This window comes from Apostichopus japonicus, chromosome 16 (assembly GCF_037975245.1).
Source record: "Apostichopus japonicus isolate 1M-3 chromosome 16, ASM3797524v1, whole genome shotgun sequence".
In the NCBI taxonomy this organism is placed as follows: domain Eukaryota; kingdom Metazoa; phylum Echinodermata; class Holothuroidea; order Aspidochirotida; family Stichopodidae; genus Apostichopus; species Apostichopus japonicus.
In genome coordinates, this window is record NC_092576.1 from 45,244,709 (window position 1) to 45,271,649 (window position 26,941).

Below are 26,941 nucleotides of genomic sequence, written 5' to 3' on the forward strand. Positions count from 1 at the left end.
GAGTTATCGTGCATACAAGCTAAAGCGTCACACACACATTCACCTACACATGTTTGTATTACATTCAGACCGAGGACCCCATTGTATTTTCAATTGTTCAAATCCACGTACCACTAACCTTAACAATACCCCATACAATAGAATTCTTCTGAGGACGTGGTCATTCTTTTGAAATCACAACATTCTTTACTCCTTTGACTCCCATATTAAGAATCTCCTCTTTAAGTATCTAATTAATAAATCATATGCTCAGAATGATTTAACATCCTCCTTAGATAGGCTCAATTTTTTTTTAACTGGAAGAAGGCTTTGGCTCTGGTAGAAGGGATGGGGTTAGTTTAGGAACTTGGTGGCTAGAGGTCTTGTGAGTAAAACTCCAGAAGTTTACTTCTGGGATCTTTTTTTCTTGGCTAAGTTCTCCTCCCGGGAGGGTGGTATTGCCCGGCCTGCCTTGTCATCATGAAGATATTCTCACAGTACCTGTCTAGTCAATGAAGCTGTTGAATGATCTTTTCTTTCAAGAAATTCACACTGACCCATGGTGTCTTCTTGACGATTGTACCATCTTCCTCATCTTGGTTCAGAAGAGATATCCACTCTGCTCTGACATTGTTACTGACAATGTCCTGCATTGATCCGATCACATTCATTTTCAGCAACCTGTAACAAAAACACAAGCTCCATGAGTGTTAATCTTTACAGGTGAATTAACCGAGTTTTGCGACTGTTGTTGCAGTTATATATCCAGTAGTAGGTATTAAGGCAGAAGGCATATTAACTGTAATTTTATGCTCAAGTAGATTTGCCGGTTACTTTATTTTGATGATCTTGTTTATTGCCTTTAACATTTAATCGAGGGTTTTTTGCAAGTATTTTCACTTAACATAAAGGAGGTGACAAATATGTTATGCCATCCAAGAGTTATAACAGGATATGGTTGCTATGGAAACCAGACTTGTCAATCAGTAGTTCAAGTTAAACTATTGTATTTTGTTGTTCAATTTATGGTTTTGGTTCTTTGTTGATTTTATTAAAGAGGACACTTGCATTACAGTTAGTAGTACAATTCTGAGATTTGTGCAAGTATCTTTTTGAGTAAATTGTTTTATATTAATCGTTGCACCTGGCATGTTACTTTACAGAACCTCCAGACTATCAAGATACTTCAGATTCTCCAGACTTACCAGATTTTTATCTGAGGTAAACAATCTCCAGATTCTACCAGTGAATGAGGTTTATTCCAGACGAATACTAGCCCATCACTGAAAATTCTCTACAAGCTAAAAGTACAGGTTCCCCGGCCAGTTTAGCTTAAAGGGTACGTCAATTTCCAACAGATAGGTCCATCTCTGAAGAACAGTTTGCCCTCAGATGGGCCTAGAGGTGCAGATTATCTCCTGAGGAACTCTTGTCCACAGAGGTATGGTTTATTTAGGCATAAGGCGATACCAGCTGTGTGATGAATTTTCTGAAGTTGCGTTCATGGGGGACATTTTGTCTACTATTGATGAATATAGCGTGACGAACTTACCAACTGCCGGCACTTAACGTTGTATTTAAGTATTAATAGTCACCGTGCCTTTAAGATTCCATTTACATTAATAACTGTTTGTAATTAGGTCTCAGGGGATACCGGTATCTCTAACCTTTCTTCCCTTTATTTGGAAATGTTTGTGAATCATGACATCGACACAAGATTATTTTTCTGTGATTGTGAAATATGCTATACTGGACTCCTCACAGTTAACTGTTTAGTTTTATTCTTAGAGTCCTCTTGTTTCAGGATTGCAGGATTGTGTGTTTTTACATTAAAACCTGGGTTACACTCGTATTCATGCTCATCCTAACACCAACGTGAATTCTCCATCTACACATGTACCATGTAAATTGGATGTGTGGGTGTGACAAATTACTAATGACCAGCGGTTAACTGTTATAAAGTCATGTGAGAAGGTCTTGCCAAGACTGGTCATTATGTTGTGTCCTTGGGCAAGGCACTTTATCTCCATTGATTGAGACTTTTACCTTTAACTTTTAATTCATATTGCTTTTTACATTTGATGGAGTTTCACCGCCAATGCCAACATCACTGAGTCGAGTCCTACAGCTGGAAAACTTTAAAACAGTCGTCATAGCAACAGAGAAACCCACCTGTCCACTTTGGAGACCTGCGTTGACATCTGTGGATCGTAAGGCATCTTTAAATGCTGAGACTTCTCGTCGGAGGTTTTTGTCTAAAGTTGGGGAGTTGCATCTGACCTATGAGTGGGAAATTTGAGGGATTTTTTAATTTTATGTCATATAAATACATTTGATTTTTGTGGTTTTCAATCAGACTTGGGGTATAAATACAAACAGAATCAATATGACTATTAGTACATATTTGACACAAGAGTTTCTTTATGTTTTTGTTCTAAAAGAAGGAACTTACAAAAATTCATGTTGATGAGTATGTGTAAGGTAAATTTGCTAACATAACATTACCAGAATAGACCAACCACAAATCAGGTTTTAATTCTGCCATCTTGGATAACAGTTTACATTAATGCACTGATTGCATGTTTGGTTCATAATGTATTAATCTATAAGTCTTAACACTACTGCATGCAGTTAAACTGCAGCCTGACTGTGGATCCAAGATTTAGTTCAACAGGAGAATGTGACTGTGAGGTCGTTAAAGTGGACTATCGATATCTATATGTAGGGGGATCTGGAGATCATCCGCTAAACAGAATTAACTTTTTAGTTTTGCAAATTGTGCATTATGAGGGATATTTAGGCTGTAAATTAGGTCTTAAGATTAGATATACACAAGGGCTGTGACAATATCTACTTTTCATTAGTCTGTGGTGTTGAAAAGTGGAGATGGAATACACCCCTACCACCCTACCACCACCCCCCGCCTCTGGATATATGCTGTACCCAATCGTATAGAGGTTGCAAAGGACAGCTGGATGATCTATTTGTGTTCAACTACATAGCTCTTTTACACACATGTATACCAAAGATAATGAAACATGTATGAATGTTTTACTTACATAAGTCATATCAACAAAGTCACAATCAGTCTCCACCACACAAACCGTACCAATGACGAAAGCACCTTCCTGTTTGTAGTGAATCTGCAAGAACAATTTAAAGGATATGTACGGATGTAATATTTACAAAGTGTATAAATCAGTACAGGAAACATTGCTGTAATATGAGTACATGTACAGACATCTCACTACATGTCTACAGTACAGTAATACCAAGTTACACACAGAAATGGAGAATTGGAAGTGTTCCTGTACCTTTCCTGTGGTTCTGTATTATTTACAAAGTGTGTAACTCAGTACAGGCAACATTGCTGTAATATGAGTACATGTACAGACATCTCACTACACGTCTACAGTACAGTAATACCAAGTTACACACAGAAATGGAAAATTGGAAGTGTTCCTGTACCTTTCCTGTGGTTCTGTATTATTTACAAAGTGTGTAACTCAGTACAGGAAACATTGCTGTAATATGAGTACGTGTACAGACATCTCACTACACGTCTACAGTACAATAATAACATGTTACACACAGAAATGGAAATTGGAAGTGTTCATGTACCTTTCCTGTGGTTCTGTATCATTTAAAAAGTGTGTAACTCAGTACAGGCAACATTGATGTAACATGAGTACATGTACAGACATCTCACTACACGTCTACGGTACAGTAAGAACAAATTACACACAAAAATGGAAATTGGAAGTGTTCATGTACCTTTCCTGTGGTTCTGTGTTATTTACAAAGTGTGTAACTCAGTACAGGAAACATTGCTGTAATATGAGTACATGTACAGACATCTCACTACACGTCTACAGTACAGTAAGAACAAGTTACACACAGAAATGGAAATTGGAAGTGTTGATGTACCATTCCTGTGGTTCTGTGTTATTTACAAAGTGTGTAACTCAGTACAGGCAACATTGCTGTAATATGAGTACATGTACAGACATCTCACTACACGTCTACAGTACAGTAATGACATGTTACACACAGAAATGGAAATTGGAAGTGTTCCTGTACCTTTCCTGTGGTTCTGTGTTATTTACAAAGTGTGTAACTCATTACAGGAAACATTGCTGTAATATGAGTACATGTACAGACATCTCACTACACGTCTACAGTACAGTAAGAACAAGTTACACACAGAAATGGAAATTGGAAGTGTTGATGTACCATTCCTGTGGTTCTGTGTTATTTACAAAGTGTGTTACTAAGTACAGGCAACATTGCTGTAATATGAGTACATGTACAGACATCTCACTACATGTCTACGGTACAGTAAGAACATGTTACTGTACACACAGAAATGGAAATTGGAAGTGTTCCTGTACCTCTCCTGTGGTTCTGTGTTATTTACAAAGTGTGTAACTCAGTACAGGAAACATTGCTGTAATATGAGTACATGTACAGACATCTCACTACATGTCTACAGTACAGTAATGACATGTTACACACAGAAATGGAAATTGGAAGTGTTCCTGTACCTTTCCTGTGGTTCTGTGTTATTTACAAAGTGTGTAACTCAGTACAGGAAACATTGCTGTAATATGAGTACGTGTACAGACATCTCACTACACGTCTACAGTACAGTAATAACATGTTACACACAGAAATGGAAATTGGAAGTGTTCATGTACCTTTCCTGTGGTTCTGTATTATTTAAAAAGTGTGTAACTCAGTACAGGCAACATTGATGTAACATGAGTACATGTACAGACATCTCACTACACGTCTACGGTACAGTAAGAACAAGTTACACACAGAAATGGAAATTGGAAGTGTTCATGTACCTTTCCTGTGGTTCTGTGTTATTTACAAAGTGTGTAACTCAGTACAGGAAACATTGCTGTAATATGAGTACATGTACAGACATCTCACTACACGTCTACAGTACAGTAAGAACAAGTTACACACAGAAATGGAAATTGGAAGTGTTGATGTACCATTCCTGTGGTTCTGTGTTATTTACAAAGTGTGTAACTCAGTACAGGCAACATTGCTGTAATATGAGTACATGTACAGACATCTCACTACACGTCTACAGTACAGTAATGACATGTTACACACAGAAATGGAAATTGGAAGTGTTCCTGTACCTTTCCTGTGGTTCTGTGTTATTTACAAAGTGTGTAACTCATTACAGGAAACATTGCTGTAATATGAGTACATGTACAGACATCTCACTACACGTCTACAGTACAGTAAGAACAAGTTACACACAGAAATGGAAATTGGAAGTGTTGATGTACCATTCCTGTGGTTCTGTGTTATTTACAAAGTGTGTTACTAAGTACAGGCAACATTGCTGTAATATGAGTACATGTACAGACATCTCACTACATGTCTACGGTACAGTAAGAACATGTAACTGTACACACAGAAATGGAAATTGGAAGTGTTCCTGTACCTCTCCTGTGGTTCTGTGTTATTTACAAAGTGTGTAACTCAGTACAGGAAACATTGCTGTAATATGAGTACATGTACAGACATCTCACTACACGTCTACAGTACAGTAATGACATGTTACACACAGAAATGGAAATTGGAAGTGTTCCTGTACCTTTCCTGTGGTTCTGTGTTATTTACAAAGTGTGTAACTCAGTACAGGAAACATTGCTGTAATATGAGTACATGTACAGACATCTCACTACACGTCTACAGTACAGTAAGAACAAGTTACACACAGAAATGGAAATTGGAAGTGTTGATGTACCATTCCTGTGGTTCTGTGTTATTTACAAAGTGTGTTACTAAGTACAGGCAACATTGCTGTAACATGAGTACATGTACAGACATCTCACTACATGTCTACGGTACAGTAAGAACATGTTACTGTACACACAGAAATGGAAATTGGAAGTGTTCCTGTACCTCTCCTGTGGTTCTGTGTTATTTACAAAGTGTGTAACTCAGTACAGGAAACATTGCTGTAATATGAGTACATGTACAGACATCTCACTACATGTCTACAGTACAGTAATGACATGTTACACACAGAAATGGAAATTGGAAGTGTTCCTGTACCTTTCCTGTGGTTCTGTGTTATTTACAAAGTGTGTAACTCAGTACAGGAAACATTGCTGTAATATGAGTACGTGTACAGACATCTCACTACACGTCTACAGTACAGTAATAACATGTTACACACAGAAATGGAAATTGGAAGTGTTCATGTACCTTTCCTGTGGTTCTGTATTATTTAAAAAGTGTGTAACTCAGTACAGGCAACATTGATGTAACATGAGTACATGTACAGACATCTCACTACACGTCTACGGTACAGTAAGAACAAGTTACACACAGAAATGGAAATTGGAAGTGTTCATGTACCTTTCCTGTGGTTCTGTGTTATTTACAAAGTGTGTAACTCAGTACAGGAAACATTGCTGTAATATGAGTACATGTACAGACATCTCACTACACGTCTACAGTACAGTAAGAACAAGTTACACACAGAAATGGAAATTGGAAGTGTTGATGTACCATTCCTGTGGTTCTGTGTTATTTACAAAGTGTGTAACTCAGTACAGGCAACATTGCTGTAATATGAGTACATGTACAGACATCTCACTACACGTCTACAGTACAGTAATGACATGTTACACACAGAAATGGAAATTGGAAGTGTTCCTGTACCTTTCCTGTGGTTCTGTGTTATTTACAAAGTGTGTAACTCATTACAGGAAACATTGCTGTAATATGAGTACATGTACAGACATCTCACTACACGTCTACAGTACAGTAAGAACAAGTTACACACAGAAATGGAAATTGGAAGTGTTGATGTACCATTCCTGTGGTTCTGTGTTATTTACAAAGTGTGTTACTAAGTACAGGCAACATTGCTGTAATATGAGTACATGTACAGACATCTCACTACATGTCTACGGTACAGTAAGAACATGTAACTGTACACACAGAAATGGAAATTGGAAGTGTTCCTGTACCTCTCCTGTGGTTCTGTGTTATTTACAAAGTGTGTAACTCAGTACAGGAAACATTGCTGTAATATGAGTACATGTACAGACATCTCACTACACGTCTACAGTACAGTAATGACATGTTACACACAGAAATGGAAATTGGAAGTGTTCCTGTACCTTTCCTGTGGTTCTGTGTTATTTACAAAGTGTGTAACTCAGTACAGGAAACATTGCTGTAATATGAGTACATGTACAGACATCTCACTACACGTCTACAGTACAGTAAGAACAAGTTACACACAGAAATGGAAATTGGAAGTGTTGATGTACCATTCCTGTGGTTCTGTGTTATTTACAAAGTGTGTTACTAAGTACAGGCAACATTGCTGTAATATGAGTACATGTACAGACATCTCACTACATGTCTACGGTACAGTAAGAACATGTTACTGTACACACAGAAATGGAAATTGGAAGTGTTCCTGTACCTCTCCTGTGGTTCTGTGTTATTTACAAAGTGTGTAACTCAGTACAGGAAACATTGCTGTAATATGAGTACATGTACAGACATCTCACTACATGTCTACAGTACAGTAATGACATGTTACACACAGAAATGGAAATTGGAAGTGTTCCTGTACCTTTCCTGTGGTTCTGTGTTATTTACAAAGTGTGTAACTCAGTACAGGAAACATTGCTGTAATATGAGTACGTGTACAGACATCTCACTACACGTCTACAGTACAGTAATAACATGTTACACACAGAAATGGAAATTGGAAGTGTTCATGTACCTTTCCTGTGGTTCTGTATTATTTAAAAAGTGTGTAACTCAGTACAGGCAACATTGATGTAACATGAGTACATGTACAGACATCTCACTACACGTCTACGGTACAGTAAGAACAAGTTACACACAGAAATGGAAATTGGAAGTGTTCATGTACCTTTCCTGTGGTTCTGTGTTATTTACAAAGTGTGTAACTCAGTACAGGAAACATTGCTGTAATATGAGTACATGTACAGACATCTCACTACACGTCTACAGTACAGTAAGAACAAGTTACACACAGAAATGGAAATTGGAAGTGTTGATGTACCATTCCTGTGGTTCTGTGTTATTTACAAAGTGTGTAACTCAGTACAGGCAACATTGCTGTAATATGAGTACATGTACAGACATCTCACTACACGTCTACAGTACAGTAATGACATGTTACACACAGAAATGGAAATTGGAAGTGTTCCTGTACCTTTCCTGTGGTTCTGTGTTATTTACAAAGTGTGTAACTCATTACAGGAAACATTGCTGTAATATGAGTACATGTACAGACATCTCACTACACGTCTACAGTACAGTAAGAACAAGTTACACACAGAAATGGAAATTGGAAGTGTTCAATGTACCATTCCTGTGGTTCTGTGTTATTTACAAAGTGTGTTACTAAGTACAGGCAACATTGCTGTAATATGAGTACATGTACAGACATCTCACTACATGTCTACGGTACAGTAAGAACATGTAACTGTACACACAGAAATGGAAATTGGAAGTGTTCCTGTACCTCTCCTGTGGTTCTGTGTTATTTACAAAGTGTGTAACTCAGTACAGGAAACATTGCTGTAATATGAGTACATGTACAGACATCTCACTACATGTCTACAGTACAGTAATGACATGTTACACACAGAAATGGAAATTGGAAGTGTTCCTGTACCTTTCCTGTGGTTCTGTGTTATTTACAAAGTGTGTAACTCAGTACAGGAAACATTGCTGTAATATGAGTACATGTACAGACATCTCACTACACGTCTACAGTACAGTAAGAACAAGTTACACACAGAAATGGAAATTGGAAGTGTTGATGTACCTTTCCTGTGGTTCTGTGTTATTTACAAAGTGTGTAACTCAGTACACGCAACATTGCTGTAATATGAGTACATGTACAGACATCTCACTACACGTCTACAGTACAGTTATGACATGTTACACACAGAAATGGAAATTGGAAGTGTTCCTGTACCTTTCCTGTGGTTCTGTGTTATTTACAAAGTGTGTAACTCAGTACAGGAAACATTGCTGTAATATGAGTACATGTACAGACATCTCACTACACGTCTACAGTACAGTAAGAACAAGTTACACACAGAAATGGAAATTGGAAGTGTTGATGTACCATTCCTGTGGTTCTGTGTTATTTACAAAGTGTGTAACTCAGTACAGGCAACATTGCTGTAATATGAGTACATGTACAGACATCTCACTACATGTCTACAGTACAGTAAGAACATGTTACTGTACACACAGAAATGGAAATTGGAAGTGTTCCTGTACCTCTCCTGTGGTTCTGTGTTATTTACAAAGTGTGTACTGTAACTCAGTACAGGAAACATTGCTGTAATATGAGTACATGTACAGACATCTCACTACGGGTCTACAGTACAGTAATGACATGTTACACACAGAAATGGAAATTGGAAGTGTTCCTGTACCTTTCCTGTGGTTCTGTGTTATTTACAAAGTGTGTAACTCATTACAGGAAACATTGCTGTAATATGAGTACATGTACAGACATCTCACTACACGTCTACAGTACAGTAAGAACAAGTTACACACAGAAATGGAAATTGGAAGTGTTGATGTACCATTCCTGTGGTTCTGTGTTATTTACAAAGTGTGTTACTAAGTACAGGCAACATTGCTGTAATATGAGTACATGTACAGACATCTCACTACATGTCTACGGTACAGTAAGAACATGTTACTGTACACACAGAAATGGAAATTGGAAGTGTTCCTGTACCTCTCCTGTGGTTCTGTGTTATTTACAAAGTGTGTAACTCAGTACAGGAAACATTGCTGTAATATGAGTACATGTACAGACATCTCACTACATGTCTACAGTACAGTAATGACATGTTACACACAGAAATGGAAATTGGAAGTGTTCCTGTACCTTTCCTGTGGTTCTGTGTTATTTACAAAGTGTGTAACTCAGTACAGGAAACATTGCTGTAATATGAGTACGTGTACAGACATCTCACTACACGTCTACAGTACAGTAATAACATGTTACACACAGAAATGGAAATTGGAAGTGTTCATGTACCTTTCCTGTGGTTCTGTATTATTTAAAAAGTGTGTAACTCAGTACAGGCAACATTGATGTAACATGAGTACATGTACAGACATCTCACTACACGTCTACGGTACAGTAAGAACAAGTTACACACAGAAATGGAAATTGGAAGTGTTCATGTACCTTTCCTGTGGTTCTGTGTTATTTACAAAGTGTGTAACTCAGTACAGGGCAGGTCCAAGCTATTTGCACTGTGACGTACGGGACATTTCAGAGACTTAAATGTGTCTAAAAGTTATAAAAAATCTATTTTCCAGAAACTTTTTCAGGTTTTCATATTTGTTATTGCTGCTACTTTATTACAAACTTATGAAGATTTCCTACACTTGCTTTAATTAGGTCCCATCTTAATTAATGTACAGTGTGACGTACGGGACCAGAGAATTTTGTGTTTTTTTTGCTAAAGAGCAAAGCTGAAATCGCTCTGAAATTAGGAGGGCAGTGATCAAGCTGTTATAACTAGTGAATAGCCTAACCTTCCAAGAGCTAAGCTGTAACATATTAGAAAAAAATATGAAGCCATTCCAGTTCAGTGATTACACAAATGAAAATTGTCCTGTGACGTACGGGACATGTGACGTACGGGACAATTTGTCCAAATAAAAATTGACTATGAAAACTCATATTTTTATTCCTGAATATACCATAACAAGCTGATTTCTACATAAAAACATTAATTTGGATATGTCAGAACAATGTCATTGGTAATTTCATGCCATATTTCCTTCTTTCGGGGATCGAAAAGAGCAGTGACTGTACTTGTGAGATCATTCCACTACATAAAACATGGAATGTGTAAAGTATACTGTAAATCTACTCTACACATTCATCAAATACTCATAACATCAATTCTAGCTTTGTTAGACAACAAATCATCCAAGATGCAAAGTTTTGGTGCAAAACTGTCTCGGTATATACTGTACAACACTGTATCATACTCCCCACTATTGACCCTGAAGTTGAAATATGATCCATCCCATTCAAAACATACCAAAATGTCCACAGTAACATCCACATAATGTCCATCTATGAAACTAGTACAACAAAGAAAACTCTATAGACCTAATAATGGTTACCAGACCAAATGCTCATAACATCAATTCTAGCTTTGTTAGACCACAAATGATTCAAGATGCAAGTTTTGGTGCAAAACTGTTTCCGTTGTATACTGTACAGCACTGTATCATACTCCCCACTATTGACCCTGAAGTTGAAATATGATCCATCATATTCTACCAAAATGTCCACAGTAACGTCCACATAATGTCCATCTATGAAACTAGTACAACAAAGAAAACTCTATAGACCTGATACTGGTTACCAGACCAAATACTCATAACATCAATTCTAGCTTTGTTAGACCACAAATGATTCAAGATGCAAGTTTTGGTGCAAAACTGTTTCCGTTGTATACTGTACAGCACTGTATCATACTCCCCACTATTGACCCTGAAGTTGAAATATGATCCATCATATTCTACCAAAATGTCCACAGTAATGTCCACATAATGTCCATCTATGAAACTAGTACAACAAAGAAAACTATAGACCTAATACTGGTTACCAGACCAAATACTCATAACATCAATTCTAGCTTTGTTAGACCACAAATGATTCAAGATGAAAAGTTTTGGTGCAAAACTGTTTTGGTATATACTGTACAACACTGTATCATACTCCCCACTATTGACCCTGAAGTTGAAATATGATCCATCCCATTCAAAACATATCAAAATGTCCACAGTAACGTCCACATAATGTCCATCTATGAAACTAGTACAACAAAGAAAACTATAGACCTAATACTGGTTACCAGACCAAATAGTCATAACATCAATTCTAGCTTTGTTAGACCACAAATGATTCAAGATGCAAAGTTTTGGTGCAAAACTGTTTTGGTATATACTGTACAACACTGTATCATACTCCCCACTATTGACCCTGAAGTTGAAATATGATCCATCCCATTCAAAACATATCAAAATGTCCACAGTAACGTCCACATAATGTCCATCTATGAAACTAGTACAACAAAGAAAACTCTATAGACGTGATACTGGTTACAAGACCAAATAGTCATAACATCAATTCTAGCTTTGTTAGACCACAAATGATTCAAGATGCAAAGTTTTGGTGCAAAACTGTTTTGGTATATACTGTACAACACTGTATCATACTCCCCACTATTGACCCTCAAGTTGAAATATGATCCATCCCATTCAAAACATATCAAAATGTCCACAGTGACGTCCACATAATGTCCATCTATGAAACTAGTACAACAAAGGAAACTCTATAGACCTGATACTGGTTACCAGACCAAATAGTCATAACATCAATTCTAGCTTTGTTAGACCACAAATGATTCAAGATGCAAAGTTTTGGTGCAAAACTGTTTCCGGTATATACTGTACTACACTGTATCATATTCCCCACTATTAAACCCTCATGTTGAAATATGATCCATCCCATTCAAAACATATCAAAATGTCCACACTACAGTAACGTCAATGTAATGTCCATCTATGAAACTAGTACAACAAAGAAAACTCTATAGATCTAATACTGATTATTGAACAAACTCATGAGTGTTTGTCCTCTGCAAAAATTGGGCGAGCAAAACTCTACACTTGTAACTAAAAATCTCAATGTCTACTATCTAAGTCTGGACACAAGAACATTGTTGCACAGTCATGATAGTCACACTTCACAATAGGCCTACGAAATGTGGAAATGCAAACTCAACATTCTTGAAGTTGTTCTCATTCAATGTCAATGTTGAATAGCATTGTAGATGATTCTGTATCCCACACACACACACAATTGACTTCCCGATAGTATATTGAACAACACCTGGGCTGTTGGTGGTCATCAGTCAATGGTTTATTTGAAGCCATGTTGTGCTCTTCAGGCATGCAGGGATTATAAGTTGCAACTACCATCTTTCAACAAAATAGATTTGCAAGCATTGAAAGGTTTCCAGTAGAGGTCCCCATTGGAGCCCATGCATGTTTATTATGTATAAATACAGGGTTTCCCCCACACTATGTCCCGTACGTCACATTTTGTCCCGTACGTCACATTTTTAATTTTGATAATTAGATTTGCTGTGAATATTTTTTCAATTTTTTGGGGATGGATTTTGTTGAACAATGTTCTTAATTAGAACTTTACAGAATATCACCAAAAAAAAATTGATCTTCCATATCAAAACTTGAAAAAAAGTGCTGAAAATTGTGACGTACGGGACATCAGTATTTGGACACTAGCTAATTAGCATATTTAATTGATGAACCCCCAAACATCATATGTTAAAATTATTGGAAGGAAGGGTGTATCATGTCCCACATAACTAATATTCAATAAGTTCATATTGCTGGCAGGGAAATAGGATTCCAAATGTCCCGTACGTCACGCTGCAATTTGAATTTATGCAAATTAGCCGGCTGTAATTGTTCGAATAGGCAAAACAATTAAAAAAAATTATGAAAATCTGAAACTTCAATAATTCAGCTTTAACATGACACCACATTTAGGGAGCTTCAGTAAAGTTTGAAATTTGGCTTCTAGGGATACAATAGCTTGGACCTGCCCTACAGGAAACATTGCTGTAATATGAGTACATGTACAGACATCTCACTACACGTCTACAGTAGGGTCAGATCCAAAACCTCTGCCAATGTTATGGACGGAATTCACAGAGATAAAGTCCCATCAAAAATAGTGTGAGAGTTAGTATTTGGTAAGGTATGCATGATTGATCCAAGTTGGGATACCTCTACCATATAACGGAAAAAAATTAATTGGGTAGTGCAATATTAGTCTGAATATGCAAATTAGGTGTTCGTTATGGACGGAATCAGAAAAATGATCGATATCCACCAACCTTCATAGTGGGTCAAAACTCTGTGAAGTGTTCAGGATTTCAAAGTATCAGGTACTTTTCATCACAGGCCTGGTACCTTAGCTTTATCATACTCCCACTCATAATCTTCAATGTACCTCTATTAACCCACTACCCCAAACCAAAATTCTGTGTTATGGACGGAATGTACAACGTTATGGACGGAAGGTTTTGTCCTGATTTAGGATCAACTCTTGAATTGTGAAGTGTGTGTTATAAGTTAATACTTATGGCCAATATGTGTAATAATATCGAATAAAATTGAATTTATTATAAGAAGGGAAAGAGCTAGTCCTGAAATAGGAATTGTTATGGATGGAATGTTATGGACGGAAAGTATTGAATTAGCCTGAAATGAATTGCTACAGCACATGAAAAGTTTCACTCTTGCTGAAGGTACTCATCAGGTGGCTTTCAGCACTATAAGCAGAGGCTGTCAGTACTTTTCCCATTTGTTTTTTTCACTTTTGTGGCTTCACCTCCTTCAAACAATGCCAATGCAATCAAAGTTTCACCAGTCTGCAAAGCTTGTATGAAAGAAAACAACACATGCAAATAAAACTGTGGACATGGGAGGCCTGTATGGTTGAACAGTCATGAAAATTTGAAATAGACTTTTCAATCTCAACAAAATACATCGATTCATATTTGTCAAAATTTTTCGTCACCATCACGGCTCACAATCTCTTTGAAACTTGTCCCTAATATATTCAACCACCTTTGTTGCAATTCCCACTTTGCTACTTGAAATTAGGAGGACAGGCTGTTCTAGTTTCCCCATGATCATTCCTAGTGGGATATTTGTCTCAGGTGATGGCCAGAAGAAAGTATTGGTAGGGCCCTTAGGGTGTAGGAAGGAGACATAGACATCATTACTGTCAACTGATATTTGGTCCACGTTTTCCAACCACCAGTCTCCTTCATACACAAAAACCACGTTGCATAAGGATGACAACTTGGATTTATAAGGGTCATTCCGTGTCAAATCAAGAATGGCTGTTGCTGCACCCTCTCCAAAAATTCCCAAATTTTTTGTATGATTGGACCATCATGAAATAAGCATATTCTGAAAATTTCAGTTGCATTGCTTTCCAGCCGATTTATCACACTTTGAAATTCCGCAATTTGTCGCCACCATGGCATTTTCTTGACTTTTGAGGTCTCATTTCTCAGCAATTAACCATTCTACTACCTTTCTATTACAGATGCCTATAGAGTCTATCCCATAGAATAGGAAAATAAAAAATTAGGCTACAAAAATATTGTCTTGTGGAGTTAGGTCCACTTAAAAGTGTCAAAATATACAATTTTTGTACTTTTCACTAAAAAATGTGCTATTTTTAGTGATGAATTGCTCCTAAACCATTGCTTCAGGGTACTTGATTCTTTCAGAGGTTATTATGTCTGGTACAATCATTACAAAATAATGATTACAATGCTTTCCTATGATATGTTTGCAAGTTGTGCAACTCTAAAGTTGCTATTTCATGCTGCGATTCAGCATGAGGTAGGAGTTTTGATGCCAATTTTTTACCAAAGTAACCATGTTAGAGCTGTCAGGGTTTTATACTTCAACTATAAGTATAAAGTTCTTACCCCTAAACAAATTTCAGGGTTCTAGCTGTTCTCAATAATAATTTAAGAAGTTGTTAAGCTGCTCCGATGTACAAAAGAGGTCATCTTTGACGGCCAACACCTCAAAATGCGTAATGTTGAAAAAATCTGATAATTTTTTCTGGAAGAGATATAGTACCACCCTGTTTGTACAAACAATTTCAGGAGGGTGTTTTGCCTTATTTTGAAATGAAAAATCCTCAAAGTTTGGGATTTTTACAGAAATTTCTTCTTTTCTTTTTTTTTTTAAATTAGGGAAAACATCACCTGAAAGCCTAGAAAAATACTGTAATGTACATGTAAAAAAAGGTTTTCCATCCTAAATAACATTCATTCACATTTGATTGCTTTGATTTAACTTAATAAAAAACATTCTGCATAGTTTTTCCAAAGAAAGTAATTTCAATCAATAACATACACATTCCGTCCATAACGTTTTCCTAATTCCATCCATAACACAAATGTTTCATTGAACCCCAGCTTATCAATATGCAGGAATCTGGTAATTTTTCACTTCATCCTTAATGGCATTGATAACCTTCAGAAGATTACATGCAAATTTTATCACTGAAGTGAACTTTAAAATTGCCAGGAGATTAATGACATCAGGTAGCGTTATGGACGGAATTAATGATTTTCTTCTCGATTAGCATCTTAATTAGGGATGCCCTACTTAATTTTTTCAAAAACTATTTTGGAGAGATCAGTACCATAAACAATTATTCAGGTGCAGATTCCTGTGAATTCCATCATTCCTTGCAGTTCAGTGGCACAAATTGCTGTTTCCGTCCATAACGCTGGTTTAAGTGCATTGTTGATATAATTAAGCAGTACTCGTTAACAAAGAAACATACAAATTTAATTTTTTGGCCAAGCAAGCTTAAATTGTTCTTCTTTTGGACAAAACTATCAAAATTGGTAACTATGATCATGGGCAATTCCATGGTAACGGAAGGACATTGGGACTAATTTTCTGACATTTGAACAAGTATATCATGAATATCCCCATTAATTACAACAAATAATTGTCATCATTGACTAGCTATAACTACATACTTCAATTTCCACATATTTTTTTTTACACAAACCCTTCCCATTTTTGAAATATGAATATTAATGAGGTCGGTAACGGAAGGACAGCAAACGGACAAGGGTTTTCACACGTCTTGAGTTTATTGTAAAACTCTGTGAATTCTATGGAGTAATCTTATTTTAGAGGTGAGAAATGTTATCCCAATACTGTTTCCTATACTGTACCACTTTCAATTCTGAAATTGTTGCTTTGGTTTTCTAGAAATATAGTGCTAATTAAAGTTAAATTTGGTAACGGAAGGACGGTAACGGAAGGAAAATATGTCCACTCAGTTACAAAGAAGAGTATATCACATGTTGACACAATAATAAAATTGTCAGAACCAACATTCCAATGTGAACTATAACAATGTATTGACCATCCAAAGCAAAAATATGGAAGTTATTTCTAATTATCAACTAACCACATTATGTTAATTAACTGTATGTCAATAACTGAAAAAGCAAAACTGAAAAAGTTGAAGCAACTATCACTATATTCAACTGAATTTATTCTAAAATGATAATCAACTGAAGCTAAAGTCCTACTACTTAAGGAATAATCACCTGCTAATTAATGGGAAGTGATTGTATCTGAAAGTACAAACAAATTATAACGTTAATTAACGGTATCAATACCTGAATTTTGAAAAAGTGAATCCGAAAAAGTCGAGGCAACTACAGTGTATTAATATACTCAACAAAATTTAATCTAAAATATTAGTCAACTGAAGCTGAAATCCTACTACTTTTGGAATAATTAATGAGAAGTAATTACTGTATATCTAAAGGAACAAACAATCACACAATCTTCATGCATAAGCATGCAACGTTACTCAGTGATACTGTACTCTGGACAACCTAATTCCCCTCTGGGATAGCGTCACTGAAAATGTATCTCTCCCTGTTGTCCATGAATGGTGACGGTAGCAGCTTCACAATTTGATCCTCCGTGACCACTCCATATTTGTCTGTGAGATCCCTTGCAACAAACACTTTGCCTTCCTTATCACCCTTGTGGAGATGGGTCCCACACACTTCATTTTCATGAACTTCTGTGACAAGTGCTACAAACTTGTATGATTTGATGACTTCATTTCCCCCCACATGTTCTACAAGAATGAAGTCCCCACACTGTGTTGGTCATTGAACTGTAGGGGATTCAGGGGCACTACAAAGCTTGGACCCCATCAGTCTATGTGAAGAAGTGGATAAACTGTGGCAAGTTGAACGCTAAACTGTACACATTTAGCATTGAGACATGAAATGAATTGTTGGCTGCCCTAGTCCAGACAGTCAACAATAGAGTATACAATCACACCGCCTTAGTAGATATAAACATCATTCTCAGAGTCAACAACTCCCACAGGATGCTGTATACAATATATATGTATGCATGCAATGATATTTACTTTTAATCATAGGCAAATGACTCAATTATCTGACTGGAAAAAAAAATTGTCCTTCCGTTACTGTCCTTCCGTTACCAAAATGGTAACGGAAAGACAGGTTTTAATCAATCATAATGAACAAACGAAGAGGACCAGGGTGAAACTAATTATTTCATTTTGTTGGCCAATCTAAACTTGCTTTGAAGATGAACTTTCATTTTAATCATGCTGCAACTTTTCCTGAAAAACTAAAAAAAGTTATATTTTCGGTAACGGAAGGACATTTCAAATGGCAAAAATACCGAAGGCCACTGAAGCGGAACCAATGAAGAAAAGGGGCAAAAATATTATCCATTCAGTTTTCCATTATCTATACTCTGACATGGTAGTGGCTGATATCATTTATATACTTGCTATCAATTAGCAGTGACGAAATAGTTTTTACTACCAATCATCCAATTTTCTGTATCAACTGATGAATATTCAATTACCCATATATTTTCATTCCAAAATGCATGAAAATTGCATTTCTGAACCTGATTCTGGAAAATATGGACTCTTAGCTTTCATTTGACACCAAATTTACTATTGTCACACACTTTTAATTTTTTGGGTATCATGTCCACTTTCTCATGGAATTGCCCTCATCTAAATTTTAGCCCTGAGGTTGACAGGTTTTGGATCTGACCCAGTACAGTAAGAACAAGTTACACACAGAAATGGAAATTGGAAGTGTTGATGTACCATTCCTGTGGTTCTGTGTTATTTACAAAGTGTGTAACTCAGTACAGGCAACATTGCTGTAATATGAGTACATGTACAGACATCTCACTACACGTCTACAGTACAGTAATGACATGTTACACACAGAAATGGAAATTGGAAGTGTTCCTGTACCTTTCCTGTGGTTCTGTGTTATTTACAAAGTGTGTAACTCATTACAGGCAACATTGCTGTAATATGAGTACATGTACAGACATCTCACTACACGTCTACAGTACAGTAAGAACAAGTTACACACAGAAATGGAAATTGGAAGTGTTGATGTACCATTCCTGTGGTTCTGTGTTATTTACAAAGTGTGTTACTAAGTACAGGCAACATTGCTGTAATATGAGTACATGTACAGACATCTCACTACATGTCTACGGTACAGTAAGAACATGTAACTGTACACACAGAAATGGAAATTGGAAGTGTTGATGTACCTCTCCTGTGGTTCTGTGTTATTTACAAAGTGTGTAACTCAGTACAGGAAACATTGCTGTAATATGAGTACATGTACAGACATCTCACTACACGTCTACAGTACAGTAATGACATGTTACACACAGAAATGGAAATTGGAAGTGTTCCTGTACCTTTCCTGTGGTTCTGTGTTATTTACAAAGTGTGTAACTCAGTACAGGAAACATTGCTGTAATATGAGTACATGTACAGACATCTCACTACACGTCTACAGTACAGTAAGAACAAGTTACACACAGAAATGGAAATTGGAAGTGTTGATGTACCATTCCTGTGGTTCTGTGTTATTTACAAAGTGTGTTACTAAGTACAGGCAACATTGCTGTAATATGAGTACATGTACAGACATCTCACTACATGTCTACGGTACAGTAAGAACATGTTACTGTACACACAGAAATGGAAATTGGAAGTGTTCCTGTACCTCTCCTGTGGTTCTGTGTTATTTACAAAGTGTGTAACTCAGTACAGGAAACATTGCTGTAATATGAGTACATGTACAGACATCTCACTACATGTCTACAGTACAGTAATGACATGTTACACACAGAAATGGAAATTGGAAGTGTTCCTGTACCTTTCCTGTGGTTCTGTGTTATTTACAAAGTGTGTAACTCAGTACAGGAAACATTGCTGTAATATGAGTACGTGTACAGACATCTCACTACACGTCTACAGTACAGTAATAACATGTTACACACAGAAATGGAAATTGGAAGTGTTCATGTACCTTTCCTGTGGTTCTGTATTATTTAAAAAGTGTGTAACTCAGTACAGGCAACATTGATGTAACATGAGTACATGTACAGACATCTCACTACACGTCTACGGTACAGTAAGAACAAGTTACACACAGAAATGGAAATTGGAAGTGTTCATGTACCTTTCCTGTGGTTCTGTGTTATTTACAAAGTGTGTAACTCAGTACAGGAAACATTGCTGTAATATGAGTACATGTACAGACATCTCACTACACGTCTACAGTACAGTAAGAACAAGTTACACACAGAAATGGAAATTGGAAGTGTTGATGTACCATTCCTGTGGTTCTGTGTTATTTACAAAGTGTGTAACTCAGTACAGGCAACATTGCTGTAATATGAGTACATGTACAGACATCTCACTACACGTCTACAGTACAGTTATGACATGTTACACACAGAAATGGAAATTGGAAGTGTTCCTGTACCTTTCCTGTGGTTCTGTGTTATTTACAAAGTGTGTAACTCAGTACAGGAAACATTGCTGTAATATGAGTACATGTACAGACATCTCACTACACGTCTACAGTACAGTAAGAACAAGTTACACACAGAAATGGAAATTGGAAGTGTTGATGTACCATTCCTGTGGTTCTGTGTTATTTACAAAGTGTGTTACTAAGTACAGGCAACATTGCTGTAATATGAGTACATGTACAGACATCTCACTACATGTCTACGGTACAGTAAGAACATGTTACTGTACACACAGAAATGGAAATTGGAAGTGTTCCTGTACCTCTCCTGTGGTTCTGTGTTATTTACAAAGTGTGTAACTCAGTACAGGAAACATTGCTGTAATATGAGTACATGTACAGACATCTCACTACATGTCTACAGTACAGTAATGACATGTTACACACAGAAATGGAAATTGGAAGTGTTCCTGTACCTTTCCTGTGGTTCTGTGTTATTTACAAAGTGTGTAACTCAGTACAGGAAACATTGCTGTAATATGAGTACGTGTACAGACATCTCACTACACGTCTACAGTACAGTAATAACATGTTACACACAGAAATGGAAATTGGAAGTGTTCATGTACCTTTCCTGTGGTTCTGTATTATTTAAAAAGTGTGTAACTCAGTACAGGCAACATTGATGTAACATGAGTACATGTACAGACATCTCACTACACGTCTACGGTACAGTAAGAACAAGTTACACACAGAAATGGAAATTGGAAGTGTTCATGTACCTTTCCTGTGGTTCTGTGTTATTTACAAAGTGTGTAACTCAGTACAGGAAACATTGCTGTAATATGAGTACATGTACAGACATCTCACTACACGTCTACAGTACAGTAAGAACAAGTTACACACAGAAATGGAAATTGGAAGTGTTGATGTACCATTCCTGTGGTTCTGTGTTATTTACAAAGTGTGTAACTCAGTACAGGCAACATTGCTGTAATATGAGTACATGTACAGACATCTCACTACACGTCTACAGTACAGTTATGACATGTTACACACAGAAATGGAAATTGGAAGTGTTCCTGTACCTTTCCTGTGGTTCTGTGTTATTTACAAAGTGTGTAACTCAGTACAGGAAACATTGCTGTAATATGAGTACATGTACAGACATCTCACTACACGTCTACAGTACAGTAAGAACAAGTTACACACAGAAATGGAAATTGGAAGTGTTGATGTACTGTACCATTCCTGTGGTTCTGTGTTATTTACAAAGTGTGTAACTCAGTACAGGCAACATTGCTGTAATATGAGTATAGTAAGACGGGGTAAAAAAAAAACGTTTCCTTAAAGTTTAACATAAAACTCGTTAGGTAGATGCTTAGGTAGATATTTTAGCATTGTCAGTTGACAAGTGGGAATACCTTCCTAAATAGCCATAATAAAAATTTCAATCACAATGAGTAAAGGAGAAATTCCAGAAAAGGGGTGGTTTTTTTTTACCCCGGCTGTTTGTCATTTTTGGGGTAAAAAAAAACCCTGCTGGGGTAAAAAAAGTCCACACTGTTAAAACAACATACTACCAAAGAAAATGTGCAAAACCACCAGAAATATTTTCAGCACACTTTAGAAAAGCTTTATTTGGGCATTTTCAATCAAGTTCTGCATGAATTAACCTATTGCCAAACGATAAACTCCGGGAAACAAACCCCACCTTCCGAGACTAAGCAAGATTCTATCAAGACTGTTTAATACCCCCTAAAACATAATTGACCATGTTTTATGAGTTTTATTCTATATATTAGTATCACATCCAGCTGTGGGGTTGGGACTTAGGGTAGAGAATAATTTAGGACTCTAAAAATAACAAGATAACCATATACAGCAGACATATATTGTGTTAGGCTATAACACTAGGCTAACATAGAAATAACTTAGGTTAAGAACAGGCAACAGTTAGTTATAAAAAGGTAAATTATTATAATGGTAGAAATTAGAGGAGCATAGATGTACTCCCTGTGTCAATCATATAGCAATTCTAACATTCTGTGATAAATATAAACCATTTTGGGAGGAAATTAGGACTGGTCTTTTTTTACCCCAAACGGACACTAAACCCTGGGGTAAAAAAAAATCACGTCATTCGAGAAAACTGGCAGATCGTGCGGGTAATTACATTACTGATTCATGTAGGTACGCCTCTTGTTATCATAACCAAGAAACAAAAACCTCTATATCAGTTCTAATATTTTTGCAGGATAAAGTTAAAGGACAGTGTTCAGAACTTAAATATTTGCTATTTTTAGAGTATGGGAAAAGTCGGCGCTAAAAGTATCGGTACGCCGATGGAAAAGAATAGTAACAATCAATAAAGTATGTCAGAATTGACTTGGGCACCATGGTTTTCAAAAACACCATACAAAAATGTGCTTCTATTTCTCACGACTTGTAGTTGGGGGGTGGTTTTTTTTTACCCCAACTACCCTGTGGTTTTTTTTTACCCCGTCTTACTATACATGTACAGACATCTCACTACATGTCTACAGTACAGTAAGAACATGTTACTGTACACACAGAAATGGAAATTGGAAGTGTTCCTGTACCTCTCCTGTGGTTCTGTGTTATTTACAAAGTGTGTACTGTAACTCAGTACAGGAAACATTGCTGTAATATGAGTACATGTACAGACATCTCACTACGGGTCTACAGTACAGTAATGACATGTTACACACAGAAATGGAAATTGGAAGTGTTCCTGTACCTTTCCTGTGGTTCTGTGTTATTTACAAAGTGTGTAACTCAGTACAGGAAACATTGCTGTAATATGAGTACATGTACAGACATCTCACTACACGTCTACAGTACAGTAAGAACAAGTTACACACAGAAATGGAAAATTGGAAGTGTTCCTGTACCTTTCCTGTGTTTCTGTGTTATTTACAAAGTTTGTAACTCAGTACAGGCAACATTGCTGTAATATGAGTACATGTACAGACATCTCACTACGCGTCTACAGTACAGTAAGAACAAGTTACACACAGAAATGGAAATTGGAAGTGTTCATGTACCTTTCCTGTGGTTCTGTGTTATTTACAAAGTGTGTAACTCAGTACACGCAACATTGCTGTAATATGAGTACATGTACAGACATCTCACTACGCGTCTACAGTACAGTAAGAACAAGTTACACACAGAAATGGAATTTGGAAGTGTTCCTGTACCTTTCCTGTGGTTCTGTGTTATTTACAAAGTGTGTAACTCAGTACAGGCAACATTGCTGTAATATGAGTACATGTACAGACATCTCACTACACGTCTACAGTACAGTAAGAACAAGTTACACACAGAAATGGAAATTGGAAGTGTTCATGTACCTTTCCTGTGGTTCTGTGTTATTTACAAAGTGTGTAACTCAGTACACGCAACATTGCTGTAATATGAGTACGTGTACAGACATCTCACTACACGTCTACAGTACAGTAAGAACAAGTTACACACAGAAATGGAATTTGGAAGTGTTCCTGTACCTTTCCTGTGGTTCTGTGTTATTTACAAAGTGTGTAACTCAGTACAGGCAACATTGCTGTAATATGAGTACATGTACAGACATCTCACTACACATCTACAGTACAGCAAGAACAAGTTACACACAGAAATGGATAATTGGAAAGTGTTCCTGTACCTTTCCTGTGGTTCTGTGTTATTTACAAAGTGTGTAACTCAGTACAGGAAACATTGCTGTAACATGAGTACATGTACAGACACTTCACTACATGCATACAGTACAGTAATAACATGTTACACACAGAAATGGAAATTGGAAGTGTTCCTGTACCTTTCCTGTGGTTCTGTGGAAAAGTATGGTATGAAATATGCTGTTGACAACCTCCTCTAGCTGCTTGCTCTCAACAGTCTGAAAAAAAGAGGAGAAATGAATGAGAAAAAGATCCACAATAAAATGGAAACCAATGCAAAACAAGAAATTGTTGGACAAATTATCAGCTCGATTAAGATGAGAAGGATTGGCTAACAAATTACCGACAATGTGTCTTTTGGACCAGTACGGTGTCTCACACTGACAGAAAGGAACATACAGTACAGTACAACCATTGGTTCAATGTGATGATCATACAGAACTCCCACTGTTACCTCATTAACAGTATTACATGACAGTATAGAATGACTGCATTCCCATTGAGGTAGTTTCCCCTATCACCCCTCCCCCCTCACCCATAGGTACTGTATTGTTTTTATTTAAATATAAACTAAAGAATAACATGTGATGAGCCTCCAGTCCCGATGCACCCTCCAAAGCTAACAACTACAGTACCCAATCGCAGTGAACCCTTTTATTGCACAAATAAGCACCAGCCCAGTTTGTTCAATAAATAAGCACAAGCTAACCTAACATAGCATTATTCATATAGGCCCTTCTGTTACGTGTATGGCAATACTTCAAATAAGCACAAGCTAACCTAACATAGCCTAGACCAAAGGTTATTCAAATAGGCCCACCTGTTATAAAAGTACAGCAAAACTGTACACGCGATACAACATTAGTCAGATTAAATATGGTTGCAAATAAAGGTGGCCGAAAACATAATTTCATGGTCTATCGATATTTGCTGAAACTTACAGAACTGTAAAGCAACATTCAAGGTGCTTCTTGTACATCACGTTCACATACATGTTAATTGAGGGCAGTGTAACTTACTGCAGGGAGGTATTAAAAAGGAAAAGTCAGTTCCAGGGAGGAAGGGCCTAAACAATTGCAGGTGGTGTATGTCAGTATTTTTCTAAAAGTGTACATTCAGAAGGGAATAATTTGTACTTTAAGCAATTAAATACTCTGCACATATTTAAACTTATTGATGTCAACATGTTAACTCTCATACCTGCAATGCTTTGAAATGACTTACAGTTAACAGTATCATGGTACTGGATATTGTGTAATTTATATCACCAAGTAGTAACTCCTAAGTAGGTTTCATAACAACCAATTAAATCAATGTATTGTTCTCTTACTAGTTCAAAGACTTGAGATCTGGCATTCATCCTTCTATTAAGTTTTCTTCTCAACTACTCGCCATGTAAGTCTAAGTTAGCTGTGCTGCAATACAATAGTGCAAATATAAAATACTTGCAGACATAAACATGGTAGAACACATCTAGGAATTATATAACAGTACATCAAAACCGGGTTCTCAAAGAAGATAATCCATCTATAACATATAATATATCTAGAGTCATCAAACCAGTGCCCTACAGCTTACCCTATGGGTCATTATGATCATATAGACCTATACCCTACACATCTATACTAAAAACACCCTTCTACTTCTCATAAAGATACAGGTACATATATATTGTCATCCCACCAGTGGCCTACATCATACCTTGTGAGCCATTATGATCCTTTACACATCTATACTAAACAAAACAATACACTTCTACTGTACTTCTCATAAAGATACAAGCTGATGAGAAAGCCAGCCATATTACAGTGCAGTATATACGTGTACATTAATTTCTTTTGAAGCCTTTCTCCCAACCACTTTCTCCCATTATGAGAGCTGAACACATCTGCAGTATACACATTAATCAATCGCAAAGTATAAATATTCTAGTTCTAGCACGGGATAGGCCTATCCTGTAACTGTGCTAGACCTAACTTAGGCCAACCAATATTTGACATTTGATTTTGAATGTTTCTACTTGGACCTGAAACGGTAGACTTCCTTACTATAAACACTAGCCAAGTGTCAACTTAACTTAACGCTACAGATGCTATGCTAATTCAGCCTGTTTTTTCGTACTGTAAATGCACTACCCGTTACCGTTACTCTTGTGCGAAGCGTAGCTGCTCGCTGAACTAGTATCTGTACACAGCCTACTATCACCAACGAGGTAAATGAATCATTTACCTCGTTGACTATCACCGTATCGGCCTAGTCTAGATGTAGGCTAGGCCTGGTTTGTATACACTAAGCAGTCGCATTGTACAGGAATGCATTGAACACGCCGACTTTATGTTAATTACCCCACAACCATCCTGGGGAAAAAAATCACGCGGCCAGGCATACCGAGTGAAAGAGCTAACGTTAGTTTTTAGTAACTGTTAGGTTAACATATCCTCTGCAAAAGCGAATATGTTTTAAGTGAAAGTGAAGCTTAATGGTTACTTACATATATTACAAGCTTCACAAATCACTAATCAAAGCGCTATCGAGGGGTATCTTCCATAGTACCGAGATAAAGTACAATTGCACCATACAGACAAACATAAACATTGGCCTATGACGTAAAAAACAATAATTTTTGTTCGTTCGAAGTTGTTCGTTATAGAACGCCGAAAGGGTAACAAATTATGGGAACACAAACTTGCTGTAATTATATGTATACAACTGGTTGTAGCTGCATGCTGCAGTTTAGTT

At 36.8% G+C, this 26,941-nt stretch overlaps 1 protein-coding gene across 1 annotated transcript; it reads right to left on the reverse strand.

Annotated features, from left to right (window-relative positions):
- Nucleotides 1–676: 676 nt before the first annotated feature.
- On the reverse strand, nucleotides 677–26,941 carry LOC139982223 (autophagy-related protein 101-like). The gene is made up of 6 exons (XM_071994871.1): nucleotides 26,694–26,941; nucleotides 25,533–25,617; nucleotides 24,343–24,420; nucleotides 3,039–3,122; nucleotides 2,152–2,259; nucleotides 677–1,431 (listed from the first exon to the last, which is right to left on the reverse strand). The coding sequence occupies exons 2-6, from the start codon at nucleotides 25,560–25,562 to the stop codon at nucleotides 1,378–1,380; spliced, it is 354 nt and encodes a 117-aa protein (XP_071850972.1). The 5' UTR covers nucleotides 25,563–25,617; nucleotides 26,694–26,941; the 3' UTR covers nucleotides 677–1,377.